At 38.3% G+C, this 26,529-nt stretch overlaps 1 protein-coding gene across 1 annotated transcript in view; it reads right to left on the minus strand.

Annotated features, from left to right (window-relative positions):
• Window positions 1-5,683, minus strand: part of VAV3 (vav guanine nucleotide exchange factor 3) — a 271,460-nt gene extending 265,777 nt beyond the window's left edge. The window contains exon 1 of the mRNA XM_040471158.1: window positions 5,549-5,683. Coding sequence (XP_040327092.1) covers window positions 5,549-5,608 — 60 coding nt within the window. The 5' untranslated portion in view covers window positions 5,609-5,683. The remainder of the gene's footprint in view (window positions 1-5,548) is intronic.
• Window positions 5,684-26,529: the final 20,846 nt, after the last annotated feature.

Here is a 26,529-nt window from a genome sequence, read left to right on the forward strand (position 1 = left end):
TTTGAGAGTCTCTTCCAAACCTGAAGATCTAGGAATACTGCTTGAGTCAATGGAAAGGAACAGAAAGCATTTAACACAAAGCTGGGACCATACTTCTTATTTACATGCTGCAAAACAGATGTTCTGGGATTCTGTCCTCATACCTCCTTTTCTATATATGATAAAACACGTAGAGGCTACCATATGGTGTGCAAGTTGTGTGGACTTTGGTAAGAGAAGAAAAGTTAACTTATCTACACAACTGAAGTCAATGGACAGACAAAACCAAGTCAATCACTTAGTTCTCTCAACCAAAAGTGAGAGAAATCTAAGGCAAACTGGCTTGAAGAAAAGAAGAAGAATATACTGGCTCATGTCATGGAAAAAATCCAGAGATATATGTATTTGTCTTTGGGCACAGCATGATTCCAGCCTCACATGTGGGATCCTCCTCAGCTCTGCTCCCTCTAAACTTGATCTGTTTTGAAACTCCACGTGGTACCCAGATGGCTGTGGCTACCCCACGCCTCATAATAGCTGGAAGAGATCACAATAGAATTGCCCCTACAAATGTCTCAACACATCACCTTGGTCCCAAATGAATGATCTGCCCCATCCCCGAACCTTTCCCTCTGGCCAAAGGGATGGGATATTCTCACTGACCAAACCATCCAAACTATGTGACTGGAAAAGGGTGGTTTCTCAAAGGAGATGCAAGCCCACAGAAGAAGGGACAAGGACAGGATAAAACAGACCAATGCTATGCTACATTAGAAAAAACAAAGTTTATTTCTTCATCTTGCCCCTGCAATGTCATTAATTCTTGCACTCAATTCAAAATTCAACCCCTATGCCTACCGCTGAATTGGAAACCAATTAACACTAGTAATGACAGTTGTAATACTGGTAACAGTAAGAGTAGTAACAGCTAGTATTTACAAGTGCATACTTTAAATCTAGATACTCTGTTAAGCACTTTACATACATTATCTCTCTAACTTCAATTTATAGATGAGGAAACTGAAACTCAATGAGGTTAAGTATAACTTGTCTTAGATGACATACTAGTAAGGAGTATAACCAGAACTCAAACCAAGATCCAACTCAGAAACCATATTCTTAACCCAAACACAAAATGACCTCTCAATAATGCTCTTACGTGTATCCCTGACCTACCCCTACTCCCAATGCATTGAACTCCCTTTTGACAATACATGCCCTGAACCTTAACACATTGCTACTACCCTACTGCTACTAAAAGCAGCTAGAACTACCTTTAGCCGGGTGTGATTCTCTTTGATTCAAGAAACATAGCACCTTACACTTGAAAGGTGTTTAACAAAGCTTGAAACAACAGATGCGAAGTTCGTTGGTAGCAAGAAGCAGGCCCTTATATCACCCAAAACAACCAAAGGAAGAAGCTGACTTCATCACTCATCTGGACAACAGCAGCAACAGGACTTCTATTACTCACTAGAAATGGTCTCATTCAAGAAAAATCCCATGTACTTCCGCACTATAAATGTGCCAACAGACAGCTCAGTAGGAAACATTTCCAAACAGCAGAATTGTTAATCAGAACATGACAGTCTGCACAGAGGAATAGAAGAATAATTTATATACAGCATGGAAATGAGCAAATTTACAGATCCTGTTGCAATGTAAGAAGTATTTTAATTAGTAACCTTTAATTTTCTAGGTAAAGAAGTTCTTTATTATAATACTTAAAAAAAGAAGCCAACTAAGATTACTTTTTTGTTATTATAAAGTCAGAAAAAGATCAATCTTCTTTAAAAGAAAGTAAACTTACTAAGTCAACTTACTAAATTCATCCCCATCCTTGTGAGATTTAATTTAAAAAAAATCAAATTATAGGAAATGTTCATAACTATTCTTTTGTTGACATATGAGTTTGAAGTGAAATGGATATTATGTTAACATTGGGTAAAGCACTCAATACTAGGAATTAAAGGTAATGCTGGAAGGCAAAATTATCGTTAAGCCCATCTAGAGTGCCCAAAATATTTGTGTTCTTCACTATCTCAAAAACTAAGAGAAAAACTTTCATTCATTTTTGTTAACACCTACAGTATGCTAAACATCTTTCCTCTCTTTCTAAAGATAAAGTATAATTAGATGTCAAGTGACAGATCACTTGTACTTTTTAATGTCATGCATTCCTTTAGTTTTCCCAGGATTTGGCTAATTTCCAAAAGAAAACCTATCCATATCAAAGCCTATGATTTAGGGTAGAGTTCCTGAACCCAGAACCAAGGGAGAACTAAGATAAAGATTAGGGAGCAGACTACACCACAGGGAAGGGAGGGAGGGTTGGCTCAAAACTGACTACATGGCTAGAGACATGAATCGGTCAAACATTTGTAAAGGTAGAGTTCTTAATTTCAACCAGCATTATACTGCAACTCATGCAGTATCCTAAATCTTTCCTCTCTTTCATAAAAAAAATAAAAGTGCAATTAGATTCCAAGTCACAGATCACTTGTACTTTTTTTTTTTTTTAATTTTTTTTCCAACATTTATTTATTTTTGGGACAGAGAGAGACAGAGCATGAACGGGGGAGGGGCACAGAGAGAGGGAGACACAGAATCCGAAACAGGCTCCAGGCTCTGAGCTGTCAGCCCAGAGCCCGACGCGGGGCTCGAACTCACGGACCGCGAGATCGTGACCTGGCTGAAGTCGGATGCTTAACCGACTGCGCCACCCAGGCGCCCCTCACTTGTACTTTTAAATCTCATATTGTCCCTTGGTTTTCTCCCATGAGTTCATCCTTCTCCCTGAGCATTCACATAGCAGCAAGACCCAAACATAGACAGTAGCCAAGAAAAACAAAGGGCTAAGAGGTCAGAAGACCTGATACAGATCCAGATCCTGCTCTTTCCCCAACCAAGGAAACCTTTAAATTGCTGTTAAACCTCCATCTCTTGGTTTCCTTATTTGGAATATTTGCTTGCTTCCTTCCTAAGACTATCATGAGAATCAGATGAGGTCTAGATATGAAGCACACTCAAAGTTTCAAAATGCTATAAAAACTTTAGATACTATTGTTACAATTAATATATTCCTAGGCAAAAAGGTGTCAAATATATATGAATCCTAGATTCACTATTTATATGAATTGAGGCAGACAGGGGAGCATACATATAAGGATATTTTCTTTTTAGGTTAATCGAAAATTTAATTAAATCCTAAGGAATGAAGAAAAATAAACTAACCTGTCTACATCCTGTTAAAATTTATCATCACAATTCCAGAAATTATTTGGTCTCTAACACCTTATTCACATTTTTTAAACTTAAAAATTAAAATATGGATGATAATGATAGCTACCTGGCAGGATTGATACGAAGATTGAGCCAGTATGTACAAAACACCGGAACCTGCTATGTGAATGTTGCACAATGGTAGCAGTGAGAATCAGTCAGATATGGGTTCAAACCATTGTTCCAATCTCTACTACATATGTAATTTGAACAGAACTTGCATGTCAGACGGCAGGTATGAGGATTCGTGTGTGTGTGTGTGTGTGTGTGTGTGTGTACACATATATAAAGATTGAAAAGATAGAAGTTATCTCCAAAGTTTTCATTGAGTGATAGTATTGATGTTTTTGCTTAGAGTAATAATGTTTAATATTAGTAACCCTGGTAAATTATGGCCCAGCATCCTAAATTCTTTAACTTTCACTGGTTTATTTAAGTCAAATGTAGTTTGGACACTGCACCAGTCTTGGCAGCAAAAATGTATGATTTTAAAGTGGTAAGTACAGGATCAAGGATCAAGTTCTCAATGACATTCTCAAGTTCAACTCTGCTTCAAATTTATCACTTTCAAAATATTTTAAGTAGCCATAAATACATTTACCCTTGAGAAGCACACAGTTTACTCCTTTATAATTAACTCTTTAATTTCTCAGCTCCTACAAAGTTTCCATTATGGAAGCACATAGTGGCATTCCACTAGAACAAGGCCATGTATTTCCAAAGAATTTAGATGATGTCCTAATCTTTGTCCACACCATTTCTTGAAAATATGAATGAAAAGTGAAGAGCTCCTTAAAAAACTTTAAAAAAACCTAGACTTTTTTTTTCATTTTTAATTTCCCGAATTCATTTTCATTTTTCATTTCCCCAACAGACAGTGAAAAGAAAAGAAAAATCAAAGAAGACTTTTTAAAAGTAGGGGGAAGGGTCAAATAATAAAGGAAACCTGTTTTTAGGCTATTAAGACTTTTTTTTAGGGCCAAAAATTTAAAGGACTATCCACCTTACCTGGGATTCTAGTTGATTCCTCTTTGTCTTCAAGGCTTCACATCATGGCCTTAGACAAATGTGCTACCAATCTCTCCACCGGAAGGATTGGTTTTCATTTGATTGGTTACCATGCTATCCTCCATCACATTTTTGGACCTCAAAAGAGTTAAATCACAGCTTGCCAAAGGAAAAAGGAATTTTAGAAACCATAGTCTTACACCCATTTCATTTTGTATAGGCTTCGAGGCTGACAGTCTGATGAGTGTGACTTCCAGAAGATGACCAAGTGACTCTGAGTCAAGAAGCCAAGGCTTCTCTCTTCCTGGGCAGGATGGCTTCCCCGTACTTGTATCAGATTTCAGCATCAAATTTCTTATGAGTCTGTTTCAAGTTTGTGCTATTTATTCCCATGGTAAAGCAAACCAATCCATTGCTTGGTTTTCATTTCATAACCAAAATATTACATCTTAGAAACAAAATGAAGTGTCACTGTCAAAGAGCCTTCTGATGAAATACTAGCACCTGAATTATAAGAGCAAGGGCAAACTTCTCAGTTCCATTTAGTTATCTCCCTTTCTATTTGTTTATTTTCATAATACAATTATGTCAGCAGGAGCAAAAATAAAGTCACCTTAATTATGGCTCTTTATGGCTTCTGACATGTCAAAGTTTAACTTTATGTCCAATCACTTTTAAATTAATATCCATAACTTTTGAAACAATAATCTCTCACCTACTACATACAAGCGTTTAGTATACATACAGATAATACCAAACATTGTAACAATCTACATGTGACAAACATCACTGAAGTCCAACAATCTAACATGTATACACTGAAATCCAAACAATAGAATTACTTGACTATCTCAAACATTTCGGATTCATGTCTCCCCCAACACTTGCCCAAGGGTCAAAATAGGGAGAGGGACAGCAGAACATTCTCAACCTCCAAAACTTAGGTGCCTCTCAGGTACAGAAAAGACCAGAGGGGAAAAAATACTGTTCCTACTATCTGTCGCATGTAAAAGAGTAATCCTGCCCTCTGAAATAGCCAACAGGTTACTTCTGGATAAAAGACTCTCCTTATACTGCTTTAAATGTAAAATAATTCTCATTTGGACAATGTTGTTATTTGCTTTTTTTTGCTAAGTCATTTACCTGCGAAGTTTAACTACCTAATGCACATACCTAGCCCACTTAAGTCCCATGTCCTACTTCAACAAGAAATTACAAGTATTAGATAAAATGTTTCCCACTAAAAAAAAATAATACATAAAAAAAGAAATGTAATTACCTTTCCAAAGTCACGAACATCAAACAGGTCAAATGCTTCAAAGAGTTCACTCTTTCTCATTCCAAATGTCTCGCAACAGGCCGTGAGGAATGTCCTTATGTTCTTCAAACAGAGGAACTGAGGAATGGGAAATAGCTATTAGTATATAGTGAATCATTCTGAATGCTCTATATCCTCTATCTACCCAGAATGCTTTAAAAAAAAAAAAAAGTTGACAAGGAAAAAAGTCAATCAACTTTTGAGGTTGCTTTTCAATTAATCCTTCAGCAATATTTGAGTACCTATTTTCATAGGCACAGGTGACACAGCTATGAAGAAGGTTGACAAAATTTCTTCCCTTGGGAACCTTACATTCTAGTAAGAGCAGACAGATTAAAAAAAAACGAAAGGAAATTCAGCAACGAAAACAAAAAAGTAAGTATTTTATTTTCATGTGATGGTAAGTGCAATGGAGAAAAAGCCAGGAAGAGGGACAGGATGCACTGATGGGGATGGGGTGGGGGGTGGGGGGGCATTTAAATGGATGGTTAGAGAAGGTATCAGTGGGAAGAGGGCAAATAAGCAGAGATTTGAAAGTGGTGAAGGAGCAAGCCACGCAGAAGTACAGGACAGGTCATTCCAGTATCATTCCATGCTAAAGCCCTGAGGCAAAAGTGTCTGATGTATGTCTAAGGAAGGGACCAGTGTGGCTGGAGCAGAGTGGGTGACAGGGAGAAAGGTAGGAGATGAGCTAGAAAGGTAATGGGGTCAGATGATGAAAGGAACTTGTTGGACCAGCTTTTATGCTGACCAGGACAGAAGTCATTGGAGGGCTTGGGGCAGAGGAGGGATATGATCTGATGTTTTATTAGGGGTCTTTCAAGCAGTTGTTTTTAATATAGACTGAAAGGGGCTGGAGCAAAGATGGAGACATGAAAAGCAGATAGGAAGCTATTACAATAACCAGGTAAGAGACAACTGTGAGAAGACCAGGTGTTTCATTTTGACTATGTTAAATTTGAGACACCCATTAGTCATCCAATGGGATGTGGGGCAGCAGGCAACTAGACAGACAAGTCTGTAGTCCGGGGTACAGGTATGTACTCCAGATATAAATGTGGGAGTCTTTAGAGTATACAGGAGATTTTTAACCATGATAATGCCAGATATGACTTCGGGAGAAAGCAGAAGAGGGGAGAGGACCTGGGACTGCAGTAATCCTATGAGATCAGGAAAAGAGCCCACCAAAAGGCTGAGCACAAGTGACTGGTGAGGAAGGGAAAACCAGAACAGGCTTTCCCTAACTCAAGTATAGAAAGTGTTTCTAGAACGAAGGACTGATAAACTGTTAGCTGCTGATAGTAAGATTTGACCAAGTGCTGTCCATGGAACCTGGCTGTGTGAAGGTCACAGGTACACCTTCACAAAAGCAGGTTCCATGTCGACTGGGGAGCTTGGAAAAGGTTTAAGAGACAATGGGAAGAGAGGAAGTGAAAACAGAATATAGAAGATAGACTCTTGAGTTTGCTGCAAAGGGGAAAGAGCATTGAGAATGTAGTCAGAGAAGTCAAGGAAGGGCTTTTTAAAAACAATGGAAGCTGTTACATGTTTTTATTTTGATGGGAATAACTTGGTAGAGAGGGAAAAGTTGGTCATGCAAGAGAGAAGGAGAGTCACCCAGAATGAGGTCCTTGAGTAGGCAAAGGGGTGGGAGTGGGGACTCTGCTGCTCAACTGGAAAAGTCAACTTTGGAAAAGAACATGCACAGTTCATCAACACTAATAGGAAGAACAAGAGGGAAGGCAGATCTGTCGACAATTTTAAAACCAGAATTTACTTTCAGTATCCAAAAGACTCAGACCCACCAAAGTACACACATACACTGAAAGCAACTTACTTTTTAAAAATATTTTTATGTGTGCCATTGCAGCTCATAAGACTACTATCCTCCAATAAGCGAGAAACCTATTAGCTAATTCAAGCATTCCTTAAGCACTGTCAATGTTTTATTCTGTTGTTTTGTTTTTCATATCGTTTTTTTTACTTTACAGAAAGAACACTTTACTTCCTCTGTATTTGAAATATTCAGACTTTTCACAGGCTTAACTCAGATGCAGTTTGACAATTTACAGGAATCCTTCTCAGAGGCTTAAATATTTCAGGAGGGGTTAAAACCACAGGGGAAGCATCATCAACCCTTTGAAGCACAAAGGCAGAGGCCAATCAGCATATGGAGCTTCCACTTTCACTTTAAAAAATTCATAAGAGACCTTTACAACACAGCATCACTCCACATGTAGCTCTTCCACATAGGATTGCTTATTTACAGATTAAAAGAGTCTTGCATTCTGCCAAGATAGACAATAATTACTCTCTTGGGGATTATGCAACTGCTCTCTTACAATATTTTTTACATAATTAAGTGCCCAACTCATAGCTCACCAAGGAGAAGCATAATTGCACATGCCAACCTCTGAAGATTTCTCACCAAACTCAGATGTCCCCCTGTGTGGGAAAAACTACAGTAGACTTCCACTCGTTTTCATTATTAACTCAGAAAAGCAATATTGTTTCTGAAACTTAAAAAAAAATGTAGTCATTATTGCATACATAATACACACAGATGTAAAAGTAGGTTCCCTTACTTCTGGAACCAACCTTAATCTTATTTGCCCCTTAACTAGTTCAGTTCTATTAAACTCCACAAATATTTAGCGGATTTGGATAAGGTCACTGGCATGCTCTCACTTTTCTAGGCAATCTTCAAATGTGGTCTTCCCTGTAGGTATCTTTTCAGTCAACAGTTTTTGAATGCCCACAACATTCCAGACACTGGAAATGCTGAAAATGAGTACACAAGGTTCTGCCCTCAAACTCCTCTATTAGTCTTATCTGGAGATTTTCACAGCTATCCAAAGTTTGGCTAATAACACTAGGATCACACTTCTCATGTTCATGGGTGTTCAGCTCTATGCAGGCACAGGAACAAAGTTGAAGGATGGAGAAGTGGGCCTTAACACTATTGCAGAAGTCCTGGGACTGACAGCTTGCCTGACATTCCCAACACTTGGGCTTTGTTTTCATCATGCTGAACTTGTTCTTTTTCCAGTCGATTCTTTAAAATTTCAAACCAAAAGAAATGTTGAAAAAAATAGTACAAGGAACATTCCATCTACTCAACTGGAACATACTGCCATATCTATGTTTTTCTATGCCAACACTTTATTTACTTATAAAACGTATACTGCTGAAGCAGGTTACACACATCGTAGCAGTTCACTCCTAAATAACTCAACACGCATTCCCTAGGAATAAAGATAATTTTCCTACATACCTACAATACTATTACCACATCTGAGTAAATTAACAATTCTATATTATCTAATATCTTTTTCATATTCTAATTTCCTCAACTGCCCACACTATGTCTCTTTATGCTATCCCCACTCCAGTCTAGGATCTCATTAAAATTTACCTGTTGCATTTGGTTGTTTTATTTTTTGCAGTATCTTTTAATTGAGATATCCTGCTCTATTCTTAACACATTGACTTTTTGAAGATTCCAGACGAGTTGTCTTATAGAATGTCCCACATTTTGGATTTGTCTTACTACTTCCTCATGATATCATTAAACCTATCCCTCCATGTTGTGTATTTCCAGTGAACCAAAAGCTGAATCTAGATACAAATTAAACAGCTCTGGCAAAAATACTTTATACTGTGAACTTCTTATTTCACAACCTCTAAAGATACAAAAAGTTAAACAATTACTGTTGATGCTAAGTTTGATTGCTTGGTTAAGATGGTTTCTGCCACATCTATTGTAAAGGTAAATGTCCCCTTTTATATCTATAAAAATAGTACCAAATGATAATTTGGTACTATTCAGCTGTCCAATTTCCCAATGATTTTTCACCATGATTTACCATCCACTAATAACCCTTGCTTTGATTATTACATTTGGGACTGCAAAATAGTGATTTTTTTCTAATTCCATCATTCCTTCCTTAATTATTAGCTGATATTCTTACCAAAAAAAAAAAAAACAACTTTTGCTGCCCTTCCTCCCAGACCCCTCTTCTTTGCTTGTATAATAATCAATAGTCATTTTTTTCTGATGTTCATATTGTCCCAAGTTTGTCCATTTTGGGGTTCCTTCAAACTTGTTCCAGTGTCCTTTTTAAAAGAACACCATTTTCTTCATTTTCTTATATCCAATTGCCCCAAATCTACATCATATATTCCTTGCTCCAGTTCTGGAGTTAGCCATTTCTCCAAGCAAATCCATTTCCACTTATATGGTAAATGCTATTTAGAAACCAAAGTCTGAGCACCAGGCTGCTCCCAGATTATGTGGGCCAATTTTAGCAAATAGACCAATAACTCCACCCTTTGCTTAAGCAATCTATCACTTACAACAGAGTTAATTTAGTAAGTCAGCCCTTATCTTACTCTGTTAAGATGAAATTTCAATTTATTTTAGATGACTGATGAACACATGACCTTGTTTCATGCTTAGAGATGTGACTGGGGTTTTAACACTATTATTTCAGTATAAGTGTTTTTCTCCCCAGTTTACAAATTCTTTCAGATTAGCAGCCATCTGATAATCCTTGGTATCATCCGCAGTAGTTTAAAACATTCTGCTTTCAGAGATGGTTTATGATACACAAGGACAAAAACATCTCATTTCCTAATCAAACCGCATGTTTGATAAAAAATTATACAACTTTGTTAAATCATTTTATTTATATGAGATAACTTTAGGAGTGTTTAGAATTTAGGATTCAAATTTTAAAAATCAGAATTTTAAATAACTTCAGGATTTTTAAAATATTAAATGTATCCACACAAGATAGTTACCAAATTAAAGATACACACAAGTCTAAAAATCATTTTTAGACTAACAAATGTTACTGAGGTACAGATTATATACGAGGCATCGTAAAATTTCACAAAACATACTTCCAGCTGCATACTGATTTTTTTTTTAACTTATTAAACACATGTTAATGGAATGAAACTTCTAAGGACTAGGTACTAGAAAAAAGCAAGCATGACCCAAACTGCCTGCAGAAGACTTATCCTGGTCAGGCAGAGTATTCAGACCAGTGGATGCACAATTACACGGTATGTGGCCACTGCCATGAGGAAAGCATTCAAAGGTTCTTTGGGAGTCCTGGAGTATCAGAGACAGCTTTCTGGAATAAGTGACAGGTGAAAAGAGAACTGAAGGACGAGAGCCACAAAAACAGGAAGAATGGTTGATGTTCACAGAGGAGAAAGGAAGTCATCAGATTTGGGGTATAAGGGAATGCCAAATAAATGGCACAGCATGTGCATGAGCACAAGACAAGGCATGGACTTCTGGGGGCAGGGGAAGTGGTAGCGAATGGACACAACTCTCTGGAGGGCAGCAGTGAGAGTGAGGCTAGAGAGGGGAGCCTAGGTTTTCAAGGCATGCCGAAGGGATGTGGCTTTATCCTAGAAAACGTGGTGAGGTTCAAGGGTTTTTAACAGAAGAGCAGAACACTCAGCTTGCATTTCATGAGTACAGTAATCTCTGAGTGTTCACTATGTACCAAGCTCTATACTAATGTATGTCATTTAATCCTCATGACAACTCAGTCAAGAGGTTTTTTTTCTTTTATATATACTTTGTTTACTCAAGTTTATATAACTGCATTTGTCAAAGTAATAGAGTCATGAATCAAACAGATATTCTTGCTACAGAGCCCACATCCTTAACTATTGTATTACACTAGCTCCCTTTACAGTGTACAGAGTCAAATGTTTTCTTTTCTCTTTATTAGAGATGGATTAGGTAGGCAAGACAGGACAGTTAGGATGCTGCCATTTTATTTTAACAAAAAGATTATGGTGATCTGGACTAGGATGGTAGAAGGTAGAATGGAAAGAACTCTAGGAAGTAATATGGAAAGCAAATACCCAGTAATTGATTGAGTATGTGTGGGGTTGGGAGAGTGGGAGAGAAAAGAGAGGAACGAGGAATTGTATCCATAGCTCTGTCTTGGGCACTGCACACACTCAGTGGAGACACTCACTGCAAATGTTAGCGTAGCACTTGGGGGACAAGGCATGTGAAAAGGAGCCACAGATGCAGACAATTAACTCTTGTCTTCACATATGGAAAGACCCAGTAATGACAGAGGAGCTAGGCAGCATCTCTGGCATACCCGGTGATAAGTGACATATTCTAACAGCACAGCCACCAGTCTTCAACCCCATGATCACCTTCTCTGCCCCTTCAGAAACACAGCTTGTTTTTGTTTTTGAATTAAAATGGTAGAAAGGCACTCAGTAGATGCAGGTAACCTTTAAAGAAATTTTAACACCATCAAGGTCTAAAACATCCTAAAATTATACAGAGCTCTCTAGATTAGGTAATGTTTCATAAGACATGACCACTTCAATGCTAGCAATACTGATGCTCCAAAAAGAAAACATTTAAAGGTCAGACTGCGAAAATTCACTATAAAGCTCTGAGACAATCTTTCTCTTCCCTCTACTCCTTTTATAAGGCGTATTGTTGCCTTTTTCTCTAAGGGTATAAGAGCCATTTTGACTTTCTCAATGATATGAAAACAAGCAGGATCATTTCCCCTTTTTATTTGAAAAACTAAGCATCTACTTCTCTAAAACTGTTAGCAAAAAAATGGGCTCATTATGTTAACTGACACTACATTACAGGAAAAACCTCCACAGCTTATTGTGAAATGAGCTATTTCAATCCCAACCTAAAAACAGTATCTGTGGGAAAGATGATTTCTAATATAGCTTCACAGCCATGTACACTTGCTGACTTACTGCAATTTTCACAAGGACCACCAGCAGCCAAGCTGCCTGATGAACAAAGTAGTTCTCAGGGTCTCATTCTTGATGGGACACTCATTATTCCATTTGAAGGAGAGACTGAATTTGAGAGTTTGCCATAATTCGAATCCTGGGTGGCCATTAATGAGCTGATTGACAGTTCTGAAAGGCACAGTAGAGATGCTGATGAAGCCTGTTTACAAACATCAATGTACAAGAAGAGTTTTATCTTCTTATTTATTTTAGCTCACTACTCATCTTAGACTTTATCAACATCCACCTAGTACCCCCGTCATACTAACTCCATCCCTTTCCAAAGCATCAATCATCCTTTGCAGAACTAGTAGGCAGGAGGGCATGGAAGGGAAGTAGTAATAAATCAAGTTTCTCTCTTCTTGGAATTTTTTGCATTTCTGTCCCTTTAACCATATCTTCTCTCTCCCCCTATATCGGTCTTTTAAAATTAGAAATTAGAGCTAAAATCTACATCTTTTGGAAAGAAAAGAACAAAAGAAAAGGAAAAAAATGAAAAAAAAAATGTTATGGGGACTTTGTCCTTTTTTCTTCTGAGTCAGTGGATCCCACCAGAAGGGGCATCATCACCACGGCTCTATAAAGAAATCACATCTGTATATGCCTTCTGAATAATTATAAAATAATTATGCTGCACTTAGCATCAGTTCAGGACTGCAGAGTACCTTCAAATAATTTTCTTATCGATCCTATTATTATAAATAAATGAAGACCCTAAAGAACATGCAGGGAAGAAGTCCAGAAAGGGAGGGGAGTTGTTTTCAAAGCTCCCATCTTGTGCCCAAATCACTGAACAAAAACTCCCCTATTTTCAGTAAACCAGAAGCCAATATTTCCTTGTTGATTGCTCTCCAGGTCACATGGCATCTTCAAAAGATTTAAAAAATTTTTAATTAATCAAAAATATAGCCATTTAATAACCTTTAAGGTACAAGTTTTTTTTTTCCATTTTCTTCAATGATTAAAACTTTTATGGGTTATATGTAACTTTATGGAAGTAATCAAGCTCCAAAATGTAGGGCTAACCTCTAAAAACACATGCATCCTTACCTGTTCTGTAGCACTGTGGCTCACACCTGTGATAATAACCATCTCGGCTATAATAGATCTGTTCTCCCAACTACTGCCACAGGTAATTTGAAAGTACAGATTACATTTATTTCATCTATGTATCCATACAGCTTTTATAACAGACAAGTGTTTTTAATAAATAATAAATGACTGATGAGGCAGGTTAGGTTTAAAAAAAAAAAGCAACCATCCCTTGGTAGCCAAAGAACTCATGGTGAAACTTTGCATTAAATTGTCATTATATCCTCTTACTTACCTATTAGTGTATAAATAGGTATTTTTTTTTAGGGAATTACCCCAAGAACTTTTTTAGAATTTGGCAATGTTAATAATTAGGAGTAAAATAAAGATTTTAAATTATTAAGCAGTTACATTCTTAAACATCATCTCTACTCTGGGTTGCCAGCCTCTGGTATATATTCAATAGTAGCCTGCTACCAGATTTTCATGATTTCTAGCCAGATGTCATCGTAATAGACACACACAAGCCCTCTGCTGTTTTCAACAGCCCTTGCCCTCATAAGAGAGAGCATTGTACCCCTCTCCTTTGGCAGGAACTTAGACCCGCAGTTACAAAGGTTATCTGTCAACCTCAGCATTAGCCCTTGCACACAAAAAAGGTTAGCCAACAGCATTCAATTCCCCTTATGTGTTTCTGGTCTTTGCACTAAAAAAACTGAATGCCTGGGAAGTGCAGAGATCAAAATTGGCCTGAAACATCTATTTTACTAAATTCATTAACTTGCTAATAAAAGCAACGCATGCCATTGCCTTTAAGGAGAAAAGGTAACACCCAACATATTGTGATCTGGAACACAGCTAGCCCAAATCACACTAAAAATGGTACAGTCTATATTCTAGAGAAAACTTGCTTGCAAAGTTCCCTATTACAGGTATAGAAAAAAAAGCATTTATTTTTGCAAAGACCAGAATAGCAGAATGCAGTAGCTAAAAGTCAGGATTTTGAAATTGGTGGGAATAACAACAGTTTAGTAATGGTAGCAGTGACAGTTAATTATCATAGTAGAATGTAAGCAGTTGCACTAACAGTTCAGCAAAAGCAGCAGTGATAGTAATCACAGCAGAATGCAAGTAGTGGTAGTAGGCAGAAGGGCAACAATGTGGTAGCAGCTGCTCAGGCAATCCATCATTGAGCTGAAAATCAGTCTCATGTGCCCTGATCTAGAGGAGAAATGAACCATCCTTCCAAGGCAGAGAATCCTTGGAATAGCACACAGCCAGAAAAGCCACTTCCTGCAGGAATTAGAATCCTTTGACTGTGTTACCCCACAAGGAGGGGAGCTGTGCTAATTCTCCATTAGAGACAACATTCAAAATGAGTAAAAAGCCTGTAGTGACACAAATCTGTGTTGTTTTTAGAGAAAAGCCTTACAAATCCGTTAATCCGGATAATGAGAATGAAACTTAGTGTTCAAGTCTGACCTAAAAGAAAAACAGCTGTATGCAAATGAAAACAAGGAGGTCTGACAGAAAGTAACCCCACCTCATGCACTTCCCTCCCCCCACAAAGAGCCACCTGAGAAAGCAGCCACAGAGCTCCTCACATGCCCCTGAAGAGTCCCCACCCTTCCATCCTTTGCTGCTTAGCCCCCTGTGGCCAGAATGCTTCCCTTCTACCTCACTCTATGGTACAGCCAGAGCAGGACTTGAGTAGCAGGAGATCCAGAAAGGAAGTAAAGAATGGAAGACAAAGTAAAGCGTTTCTTTACTCAATCTCTTCTTTCTCATTTTATCTGCCCTTGATGCTATGGGGTAGGTATTACTATAATTCCCATCTACTAAGGCAACTGAGGCACAGACGGGTAAAATAAATGGCCCTAAGTCACATGGCTGGTAAATGGTAGAGTAAGGTTTCAAATCCAGGCTGCGAGCTCCAAAGTCCATGGCTTCCACAACTATGATATTCTGGCAGATACTGCCCCAAGCCAGTAAGCTGGGGGATGAGATCCTCCCCTCCAGGAGATGAGAGTCTCATAAAGGAGGGATACAAAGGAGCAGAGAGAGCATTTTGATCCCAGTGTAGTAAGTAGAGAGGCAAGCACCAGGTTTAGTAGGAGCACAAAGAAAGAACTCCCATCTAATCAAAGAGGTAGGTTGACACACTCAGATATCACCTCACGCCAGTCAGAGTGGCCAAAATGAACAAATCAGGAGACTACAGATGCTGGAGAGGATGTGGAGAAACGGGAACCCTCTTGCACTGTTGGTGGGAATGCAAATTGGTGCAGCCACTGTGGAAAACAGAGTGGAGGTTCCTCAAAAAATTAAAAATAGACCTACCCTATGACCCAGCAATAGCACTGCTAGGAATTTACCCAAGGGATACAGGAGTACTGATGCATAGGGGCACTTGTACCCCAATGTTCATAGCAGCACTCTCAACAATAGCCAAATTATGGAAAGAGCCTAAATGTCCATCAACTGATGAATGGATAAAGAAATTGTGGTTTATATAACAATGGAGTACTACGTGGCAATGAGAAAGAATGAAATATGGCCCTTTGTAGCAACATGGATGGAACTGGAGAGTGTGATGCTAAGTGAAATAAGCCATACAGAGAAAGACAGATACCATATGGTTTCACTCTTATGTGGATCCTGAGAAACTTAACGGAAACCCGTTGGGGGGGGGGAGGGGGGGAAGGAAAAAAAAAAAAAAGAGGTTAGAGTGGAAGAGAGCCAAAGCATAAAAGACTCTTAAAAACCTGAGAACAAGCTGAGGGTTGATGGGGGGTGGGAGGGAGGGGAGGGTGGGTGATGGGTATTGAGGAGGGCACTTTTTGGGATGAGCACTGGGTGTTGTATGGAAACCAATATGACAATAAACTTCATATATTGAAAAAAAAAGAGGTAGGTTGAGATTCACTCCTCCAAGTAAGTGGCTGGACTGAGTATCCAAGAAGGAGCAAAAGGTCATGATAAATGGTATAGTGAGAAGGAAAGACCTAGCCTTTTGGAGAAAATGCAGTCGTTCACATGGCCTTCACAGCCAGTGCAGTAAAGAGAGCCTAAAGGATGAATGAGGCTGGAAAAGTAGGCAGGGGCCAGATCTCAAATGGAACTCAGACTTCATTTCTCTGAGAAATCAAGGCAATGCCTCGTAATAATGCCTGGTTCTACAAACAATAGCAAGTGATAAATGTGTATGTCCCACATAAGGCACTAAGCACTTTCCATAGAGTATCTCAGTAAATACATGTAACAACTCTGCGAGGAAGACAATATTATTCTACACTATCCATAAGGAATGGAGATACGGTAAATAATCCAAGGTCAAGGTAGCTAACAAGTGGTACAGCCAAAACATCCCCCTGCCAGCACTCTTCTCTGCCAAGTTATGCTGCATTCTTGAGCATGGGGTTAATGGGGTGAGGTGATGATGGGCTCTAAAGCAGCAGTAGGACCAGACTTCAGGTAACTGCAGGCTTAAGCAGACCTCAGGGTCTGCCTCAAGGAAACCAACTAAAATGAAGTGTAACCCATTTCCCCGAGTAATATCAACTTCAGGAAAAAGATGAGTTAAAAAAAAAAAAATAGATGCAGGGCACTTGGGTGGCTCAGTTGGTTAAGCGTGCAACCAGCTCAGCTCATGATCTCATGGCTTGTAGGTTCGAGCCGTGTATCGGGCTCTGTGCTGACAGCTCAGAGCCTGGAACCGGCTTCGGATTCTGTATCTTCCTCTCTGCCCCTCCCCCCACTCATGCTCTGTCTCTCTGTCAAAAATAAATAAAAAACAATTTTTTTAAAAAAATATACACTCTGGAGAAAAACATCTCTAGAAATATCAGAAAAGTGATTTAATTTCCACTCAGTTCAGAATATTTAGCTCTAGACCATGCAACCTACCTTCCTCTCTTTCTTCCCTTACCTACAAAAGAGAACATCCCTCACTTTATCTCTTAGTGCCTTCCAGTAGGCTTCTTCTACACACTGAGTAACTTTGAACAAACTTGAAATGACTGGACAAATTTGGAACAGTATTATTCTCCTATAGATCATTGTTTATTGTAACAAATTACATTCTATTTTCTACCCACATTTCTAACTTAATTGTTATTCTATTCGCACCCACACTCCTTCCAATTTAGTATCACCCCAATTTTATGCAAATTATGCTTATTACTTTTGATTTTACTACCTGAGTTCCTTATGATTTATGATCCAGGTTTTAGCTCTGCCCACTATATCGCAATTTACTTTGTTAAAAGAAGTTGTAGTTTTTTCCAAGTTAAATAAGAGTAGACTAGATGTGCACTAAAAACACTGTATTAACAAGATCTGAAATAAAGCTCAGATTTGTATCTGAGCTATATATTTATCATATATATTATCCATATGTGTATACACATACACATGCACACAACTTTTTGTTAATACCACTACTTCCATATAATGTTTCCTTCTGGAAAACACTTAACCAAGTAGAAATATATCCTAATTGAGTACAGAAAATGCTCCTTGGTCTTTTCTTTTTCCCCACCCTTTTCTTAGCCGTCCAATAAACTCTGCCATCTTTATACCCGGGAGTTTTGTAGTCTGTTTAGAAAACATACTTGGGAATGCAAGCTGGTGCAGCCACTCTGGAAAACAGTATGGAAGTTCCTCAAAAAACTGAAAATAAAACTACCCTATGACCCAGCAATTGCACTACTAGGCATTTATCCAAGGGATACAGGTGTGCTGTTTCAAAGGGACACATGCACCCCCATGTTTATAGCAGCACTATCAGCAATAGCCAAAGTATGGAAAGAGCCCAAATGTCCATCGATGGATAAATGGATAAAGAAAATGTGATACACACACGCGCACACACACACACTGGAGTATAACTCAGCAATCAAAAAGAATGAAATCTTGCCATTTGCAACTACGTGGATGGAACTGAAGGGTATTATGCTACGTGAAATTAGTCAGAGAAAGACAAAAATCATATGACTTCACTCATATGAGGACTTTAAGAGACAAAACAGATGAACATAAGGGAAGGGAAACAAAAATAATATTAAAACAGGGAGGGGGACAAAACAGAAAAGACTCATAAATATGAAGAACAAACTGAGGGTTATGGGAGGGGTTGTGGGAGGGGGGATGGGCTAAATGGGTAAGGGGCACTAAGGAATCTACTCCTGAAATCATTGTTGCACTGTATGCTAATTAATTTGGATGTAAATTTAAAAAAATAAAAAGTTAAAAATTTTAAAAATTTTAATAGAAAAAAAAGAAAACATGCTAACCAATCACTAATACCTCTTACCACATTGTCACCATACCTGTCTTGAACTCAATCTCATATTAAGTGTTTTTAGTGACAATAGAAAAATGTAAAAAGAAAAAAAAATGGATGTATTAACCCAAGTTCTCTCAACTCCCACAGGCAGATACCTTGAGTCTTCCCTTTGAGTCATATCTCCCAGTGAATTTAATTACAATGAATTAAATGTTTTATCCTTTAATTTTTTTAATTTAAATGTAGTTGACATTCAGTGTTACATTTGTTTCAGGTGTATGACACCCTGATTCAACTTCTCTATTTGTTACGCTATTTTCACCACAAGTGTAGCTACCATCTGTCACCATACAGCATTATTACAGTATCATTGAATGCATTCCCTATGTTCTACTTTTTAATCCTGTAATTTATTCATTTCATAACTGGAAGTCTGTCTCCCACTCCTTCACCCATTTTGTCCATCCCCCTCACTCCCCTCTGCCAACAATCAGTTCATTCTGTGTATTTTCAAGTGATTCTGCTTTTTGTTTTGTTGTAGATTCCACATTAGTGAAATCCTATATTATTTGTCTTTCTCAGCCTTATTTCACTTAATGTTATACCCTGTAGACCCATCCATGTTGTTGCAAACGACAGGATTTCATTTTTTTTTTTTATGGCTGAGTGATATTCCACTGTGTGTGTATGAATTTTCTTTATCCACTCATCTATCAAAGGATACTTAGTTTGCTTCCATATCTTGGCTATCGTAAGATATGGCTTCCATATCTTGTGAAGAATGTTGAAATAAACATAGGGGTCCATGTATCTTTCCAAATTAGTGTTTTCCTTTTATCTGAATAAATAACAAGTAGTGGAATTACTGGATCATATGGTATTTCTATGTTTAATGTTTTGAGAAACCTCCATACTGTGTTCTACAGTGGCTGTACTAATTTGCATTCCCACCAACAGTGCACAAGGATTCCTTTTTCTCCACATCCTTGCCAACACCTATTGTTTCTTGTATGTTTGACACTAGCCATTCTGACTGGTATAAGGACATCTCTCATTGTGGTTTTGATTTTCATTTCCTTGATGATTAGTGATGTTGAGTGTCTTTCCATGTGTCTATTGGCCATCTGTAGGTCTTCTTTGAAAAAATGTCTATTCGGGTCCTGTACCCATTTTTTAATTGGACTATTTGTGGGTTTTTTGGTATTGGGTTGTGTAAGTTCTTTATATATTTTGGATATTAAGCTCTTATTGGATATGTCATGTGTGAATATTCTCTCCCATTCAGTAGGTTGATGGTTTCCTCAGCTGGACAGATGCTTTTTATTTTGATGTAATCCCAATAGTTTTTGTTTGTTTCTCTTGCCTTAAGAAATATATCTAGAAAAATGCAGCTACAGCCAATGTCAAACTTACCACCTATGTTCTCTTCTAGGATTTTTAGGATTTCAGGTCTTATATTTAGGTCTTTAACCCATTTTGAGTTTATTTTTGTATATGGTGTAAAAGTAGCCAAGTTTCTCTAGCACCATTGTTGAAGAGAAGGTCTTTTCCCCATTGTATATCCTTCTTTGTCATAAATTGACCATATAAGCATGGGTTCATTTCTGGGTTTTTTATTCTGTTCCATTGATCTATGTGCCTATTCTTGTGCTAGTAGCATACTGTTTGATTATTACAGCTTTGTAGAATATCTTGAAATCTGAAATTCTAATACTTCCAAGCTTTGTTTTTCTTTCTCAGGATTGCTTTAGCTATTAGGGGTCTTTATGGTTCCACACAAATCTTAGTATTACTTGTTCTAGTTCTGTGAAAAGTGTCATTGGTATTTTGATAGTCAAAGAAAAATACAAAGGCAATCCCTAAATCTAATGTCTTTAGCCCTGAAGTCTCCAAATCTGCACCCATCTCAGCCATATTTCCACCAAAAATTGAAGACCCTCTTAGTTCAACACAGGATTTCTTAAACCGTTATCTTGTTGCTACACAATTACAGGCTAGTTCTTCAGCAATATTTATCTATTGCCACTCTAGTCTGTAAGGCAGGTGTGGAGGTTTTTGTGAGGGTTTTATTTATTTGAGAGAGAGAGAGAGAGAGAGAGAGAGAGAGAGAGAGAGCGCGCGCGCACATGGCCAAGGGAGGGGCAGAGAGAGAGAATCCTAAGCAGGCTCTGCACTGTCAGCCTAGAGCCTTGAACATAGGGCTCTCAATGTCACAAATCATGAGAACATGACCTGATCCCGATGCTTAACAGACTGAGCCACCAAGGTGCACATTCATCAGGGCCTTTAATTTTGTTTATCTAATACCAATTAAATGTTGTGCTATATGATTTTAACTAATTTGCAAATGTAGTTCTCGTTACTTAGCCTTTCCATAGGAAGACCAATGTCCTGATTTAATATAGATGCTCTGTAAGCCCTTTACCTTCTGCAATTATTGGTAGTGTTCCTTTCATTAAAAAAAAAAAAAAAAAAAAAAAAAATTGGGATGCCCAGTTCGGCATCCAACTTCGGCTCAGGTCATGATCTTGCAGTTTGGTTTGTGAGTTTAAGTCCCATGTCAGGCTCTGTGCTGACAGCTCAGAGCCTGGAGCCTGTTTCAGCTTCTGTGTCTCCCTCTCTCTCTGCCCCTCCTCCGCTCACGCTCTGTCTCTGTCAAAAATTAAAAAATAAACAAAAAAAATTACAGAAATTCTATGAAATTATTTTGTGAGTAAATGTTTTCTCCTGAATTGCAAGTATTAGGTTTCCTCATATTATATTCCATACTCGAGTCTGGAGAAGATAACCTTTTCTTATCCTAGATGTTTCCCCATTGCTACATCTGTTTTATTCTTTTTGCCAGCTTCACTCAGATATTTTAACACATAACATTGTATAAGTTTAAGATGTATAATATATTGATTTGATACACCAACACATTGCAAAGCAATTACCATCATGACATCACCCAACACCTCCATCACGTAACATAATTTCCATCTCTTTTTTGTCCTATACCCATTTTAAATGTCAGCATTAGTATTTCAGTCTTAGGTTTATTGGTCACTTTCCCAGATACCAGACTATATGGGGTCTAGGATTAGGCTAAGTACTATCTGGCCTCTAGACCTTGGCTAATATAAAAGATCTTCTAGATGATTCTATATGGAAACAACTAAAATATTTGAACCAAAACCAGGAAGTGGAACAATAAAAAACGCATTTATAGTAAAAACCTTGGTCAAAGTTGCCAAAGCTCAGTAGAAGTTTCTACAAAGAAAATACTCAGCATAACTGACTCTGCAGACATGTGATTTATCTATCACTAAACATTTTCATTTTGGCACCATAATTTCATCCTGGGACTTATTTTGTCATCAAGATTCTATAAGAATATTTCACATGATTTTCAGGTAATACTTTGCTAGACTAAATGTTAAATATTTGCTACTTTTTAACATTTGATTTCTATAGGTCTAGGAAATCATATGCCTGAGACTATTCATCTCCCTCTTTATAATAAAAATCACAGGGTAAAAAAGAGCTTGCTTAAATGAAATCTACTTTTGTAGAATCCACGTGTTCTTTTGAGCAAGGTTACCTGGAACCTATTTTTAAAAGATCAAGCCCCAGGGGCACCTGGGTGGCTCAGTCAGTTAAGCCTCCTATTCTTAATTTCTGCTCAAGTCATGATCTCACAGTTGGTGAGATGAAGCAAGGCCTCACCAAGTGGGGCTCTGTGCTGACAGCATGGAACCTGCTTGGGATTCTCTCTCCCCCCCCTCTGCCCCTCCCTTGCATATGCACATGCATGCTTTCTCTCAAAATAAAAAGGATTAAGCACCAAATATGGCATTGTTCTTACTCATCGTATCCAACTTTTTTCTAAGTAGGCTGCTACATTCATTAATGTTCCCACAGGATCACAATATAACACAACTTCTGCGTGAGATGAAGGTCAAAGTCACCTCCATGCAAGAACAGCACATCACAAGCAAATAAAGTCTGCCAATAAGTGAAGGTAAGTAAGTAGAGTCAGCCAACGTGCACGCAGAATGCCGATTTGGGCCACAACAATCTTATGACTGCCAATGCCCCTCCTTTAAAAGCATTCTTATAAACAGTCAAATCATTTTCCATAATTAATTTTAAATGGACGTTCCTTAGCATTTCAGGCTAGAATCTTCACTAAAGCCCATATTTCAAGTAATGGCACAATAAATCTTATTCCTTTAAACTTCCACACAAAGACAACTTTGAGGGGAAAAAAAAAAATCACAGTAGCTCTCACTACACAGAGTGAATTTGAAAAACTAGCTAAAAATGCAACTCTTAGTACTCAAGAAAATGTAGGAGAAAAAATGGAAGGCACCAATTTATTAAGAGACAGGTCTTAGATTTTTTTTTTCCTAACTGCAATTTCAGTAGAGGTTCTGAAACACCCCAATTAAAATCAGCCAAGATCTCATTAATAAGTGATACAGAATCTCATTACACAAGAAATGTCATTATGATAAATTAAGTGTCCAGAAAAATTAAATTATTCCTAAATCTTGCCAGGTAACCCACAAAAACTGGAGTTGGGGGGGACCAAGAGAGAAAGAGATTGGGTGGGGGAAGGGATCTGGTTTTATTACCCTACATAATTAAAAATTAAAGACAATAAATGCTTTTGTAGTAATTCATATATTTTTAATGGTAGATGTCAAATACTACACTGTTTTACCTGTAAGCGATAAAACAATGGCTGAAAGACATCTTAAGTTTCAATTTGCTCACAACTTAATGCAATTATCAAACATTTTCTCCACAGAGGTATGCCCATTGGCAAAGGGAATAAACTGCTACCTCTGGTGTTCTGGTTGCCTGAAACTGGCCAGCCCACCACATGCTCAGAATTCCTTTATCATGTGTCAACTCTGCCTTCTAGCTCATTAGGTATTATGCTTAATATAAAAGGTGCTGTCAATTATTTACCAATGATTCAAGCCCCTGTCCCTTCTGTGGCCCAAACTTCCCATAAAGTCTGCTACCACCAACCCAAGTACCTACTGTGAGGGGCTGGGAGAGGAAGGAGAAACCAAGAGGAAGGGACTGATTGAGATCTGGAGTTTGAGATCTGGAGAACAAAAGAATTAGGGAAGCAGGAGCTGGAACCAGGGGCCGCCATGACTGTAAGAATATAAGCCTCAAGGCTTCAGAGACTTCTTACAGAAGCATTGGGCTCTTACCTATAGGACAAAAGAAGGGAGCTAAAGTCAACCTGATTTCCTCAAAGGTGAAGGAAACCATCGTGGACATCTAGATTCTATTTATATTGTACTTATAAAAGCGTTCCTTCACATCACTTGTCTGTGTAAAAATAACACAAGAATTTGAATAACAGTATTTAGAACTAACATTTATACAGGCCTGTGTGCTAGGCAGAAGAGTGTGCATACACACACACACACTCACTCACAGAGGTCCTTGAGGAAGCTATTCCACATTAGAGAGGAAGAAACAGAGGCAAAGAAAGGTTCAACTCTTGCCAGAGGTCATATAGCCAATAAGTGGAGGAAGAGGGATTCAAACTGAAGCCTATGCTTCATAGTTACTACTCTACCTACCACATCATGCTTTTTGACATTCTATGACACAGAGAAGGAAATTTTAAGTGACTAGCTCCTTCACTGATTTCTGAGCACTTTTGAAAGATTTATAATAAAAATAATCTTTTATAATTATATTTGATTAGTAACCTTACCCTGATCATGTGTTCTCCTTCCTCAAAAATCAGTTACATGTGGATTTTGCATACTTTTGCATAACTGTTACAATTTAAATCTAGTCAACATGAATCACACAAATACAAAAATGCTTTATTGTTACTGTGCATGTCAAGCTCATAACAATGTACCAATGAAGCAATTAGCAGTAACACCAGGAAACTGCTGTTGAATAGATGGATATTTAGTGAGGTGAGACAAAAAATGTCAAGCACCTGCCCCAACGGGGATCCACTTTAACCTAGGACTCCACGTATAAAGTGACTCTCCCTACCAGTGTGGGTGCAACATACTCCCCACACACACAATGGCCATAGATATGCAAAACTGATTCCACCAAAACAATGCAGACACATAGTGTTCAATCTGGCGAAGCCAGAGAGCTGCAGAACACAGCACCATTTCTGTAAAATATTAGTAGGCAACCTACATTTGGTAGAACACTCCGGACATAAATCAAGTATTAAAAAGAAATCAATTGATAAAGCTCTCCACTTAGACTGAGAATTTACTTGAGCAAGTCGTTAAGAACTGACCCTTTCGAAAAAGACAAGCCAGGTTGCCCCCAAGACCATCCCCCATCTATAACTATCCATCTTCCAACATCATTGGGATCACTGTTTTCCTCATTCATCAAATTGCACAGCAGCCAATAGTACCAATTTGATATCTAAAATGTCAGATATAGGCTATTTAGTATACTACTTTTATTGTTCAACCTTAGTCAATGAAAAAAAATTATTTAAAACTTAAGCTGATTACTCACAATTAGCTACCCTATAATCTATATTTACTATAAAATCCTTTGATTCCTCAACACAAAATCTACCACAAGAAACCTAACCATAATCCAAGCCTAAGATACTAGAATGAAGGAAAGAAGAGTGTGGAAGAAGATATTTTCTACATGGTGCTTGTAATCCGCCTATTTTTAAAAAGACTGGCATTCAGGGGCGCCTGGGTGGCGCAGTAGGTTAAGCGTCCGACTTCAGCCAGGTCACGATCTCGCGGTCCGTGGGTTCGAGCCCCGCATCGGGCTCTGGGCTGATGGCTCGGAGCCTGGAGCCTGTTTCCGATTCTGTGTCTCCCTCTCTCTCTGCCCCTCCCCCGTTCATGCTCTGTCTCTCTCTGTCCCAAAAATAAATAAAAAACGTTGGAAAAAAAATTTTTTTAAATAAAAAAAAAAAAAAAAAGACTGGCATTCAATTATTAGTCAGGGATACAATCTCTAATGTCTATAGGAATGTCAGATTCTGTTTAGAACACCTTTCCAGACCTATACTCCACTGTTTTTTAGGTATTAGAGACGAAACTGGATGCATTTACAACTTGGTCCATAATTTAGGCCATTTGTGGGTCTGAAGTGTTGTACTCCAAACATCGATCAGGTCCTCAAAGAGCCCATTCCCAGAAATAGACAGGAAAAGAAGTTTACTCTGTACAAGACACTGCTCCACAGCCAACAGATGTCAGAGGGGAGGAAAAAAACACACTGACCCAAAGAAATCTGTAATCTACTGTAAGAATTCAATTAGTACACAGGGAACAATATTTGACCTAAGGAACAGGGAGGAGGAAGGACAGCTGTCCAAACGTGCTAGAGACCCAAAGCAACCACCACTCTACGGAGAACTCCTCAGGGTGGAGACTCCGGCTTTCTTTGCAACACTGTTGCCTAAAGAGACATGGTGATAAGTGTGTTCAACAAACAGCTTAATAAATGCCTTTGATTACTTCACTACATAGGTCAACTGTAGTCATTATTTGACTACATAGGTAGGCAAAATTGTCTTAAAAGATCAGCTTTTCTCTGCAGGGAAAACTTTTAGAATAAGAAAAAGCAGAAAAAGGGGAGGGGGGAAGACAGGAGAGGCAAATAAGAAAAGCAACAGAAGGAGAAGCAGCAACATGGATGGACAGGAGCAGATGGAAAGCTGAGAAAGCCAGTACAAGAGGAAAGGGAGGAAGGGGAGGAAGGGGAGGAAGAGAGGGGCTCACCGGAGGCAACAGGGACCCCTCAGTCCCACTAAGTCCAGAGGCTTTTTTCCTCCTGGACCAAGTCCCAT

This window comes from Herpailurus yagouaroundi, unplaced genomic scaffold, assembly GCF_014898765.1.
Source record: "Herpailurus yagouaroundi ecotype Mexico unplaced genomic scaffold, PumYag 77, whole genome shotgun sequence".
NCBI lineage: Eukaryota > Metazoa > Chordata > Mammalia > Carnivora > Felidae > Herpailurus > Herpailurus yagouaroundi.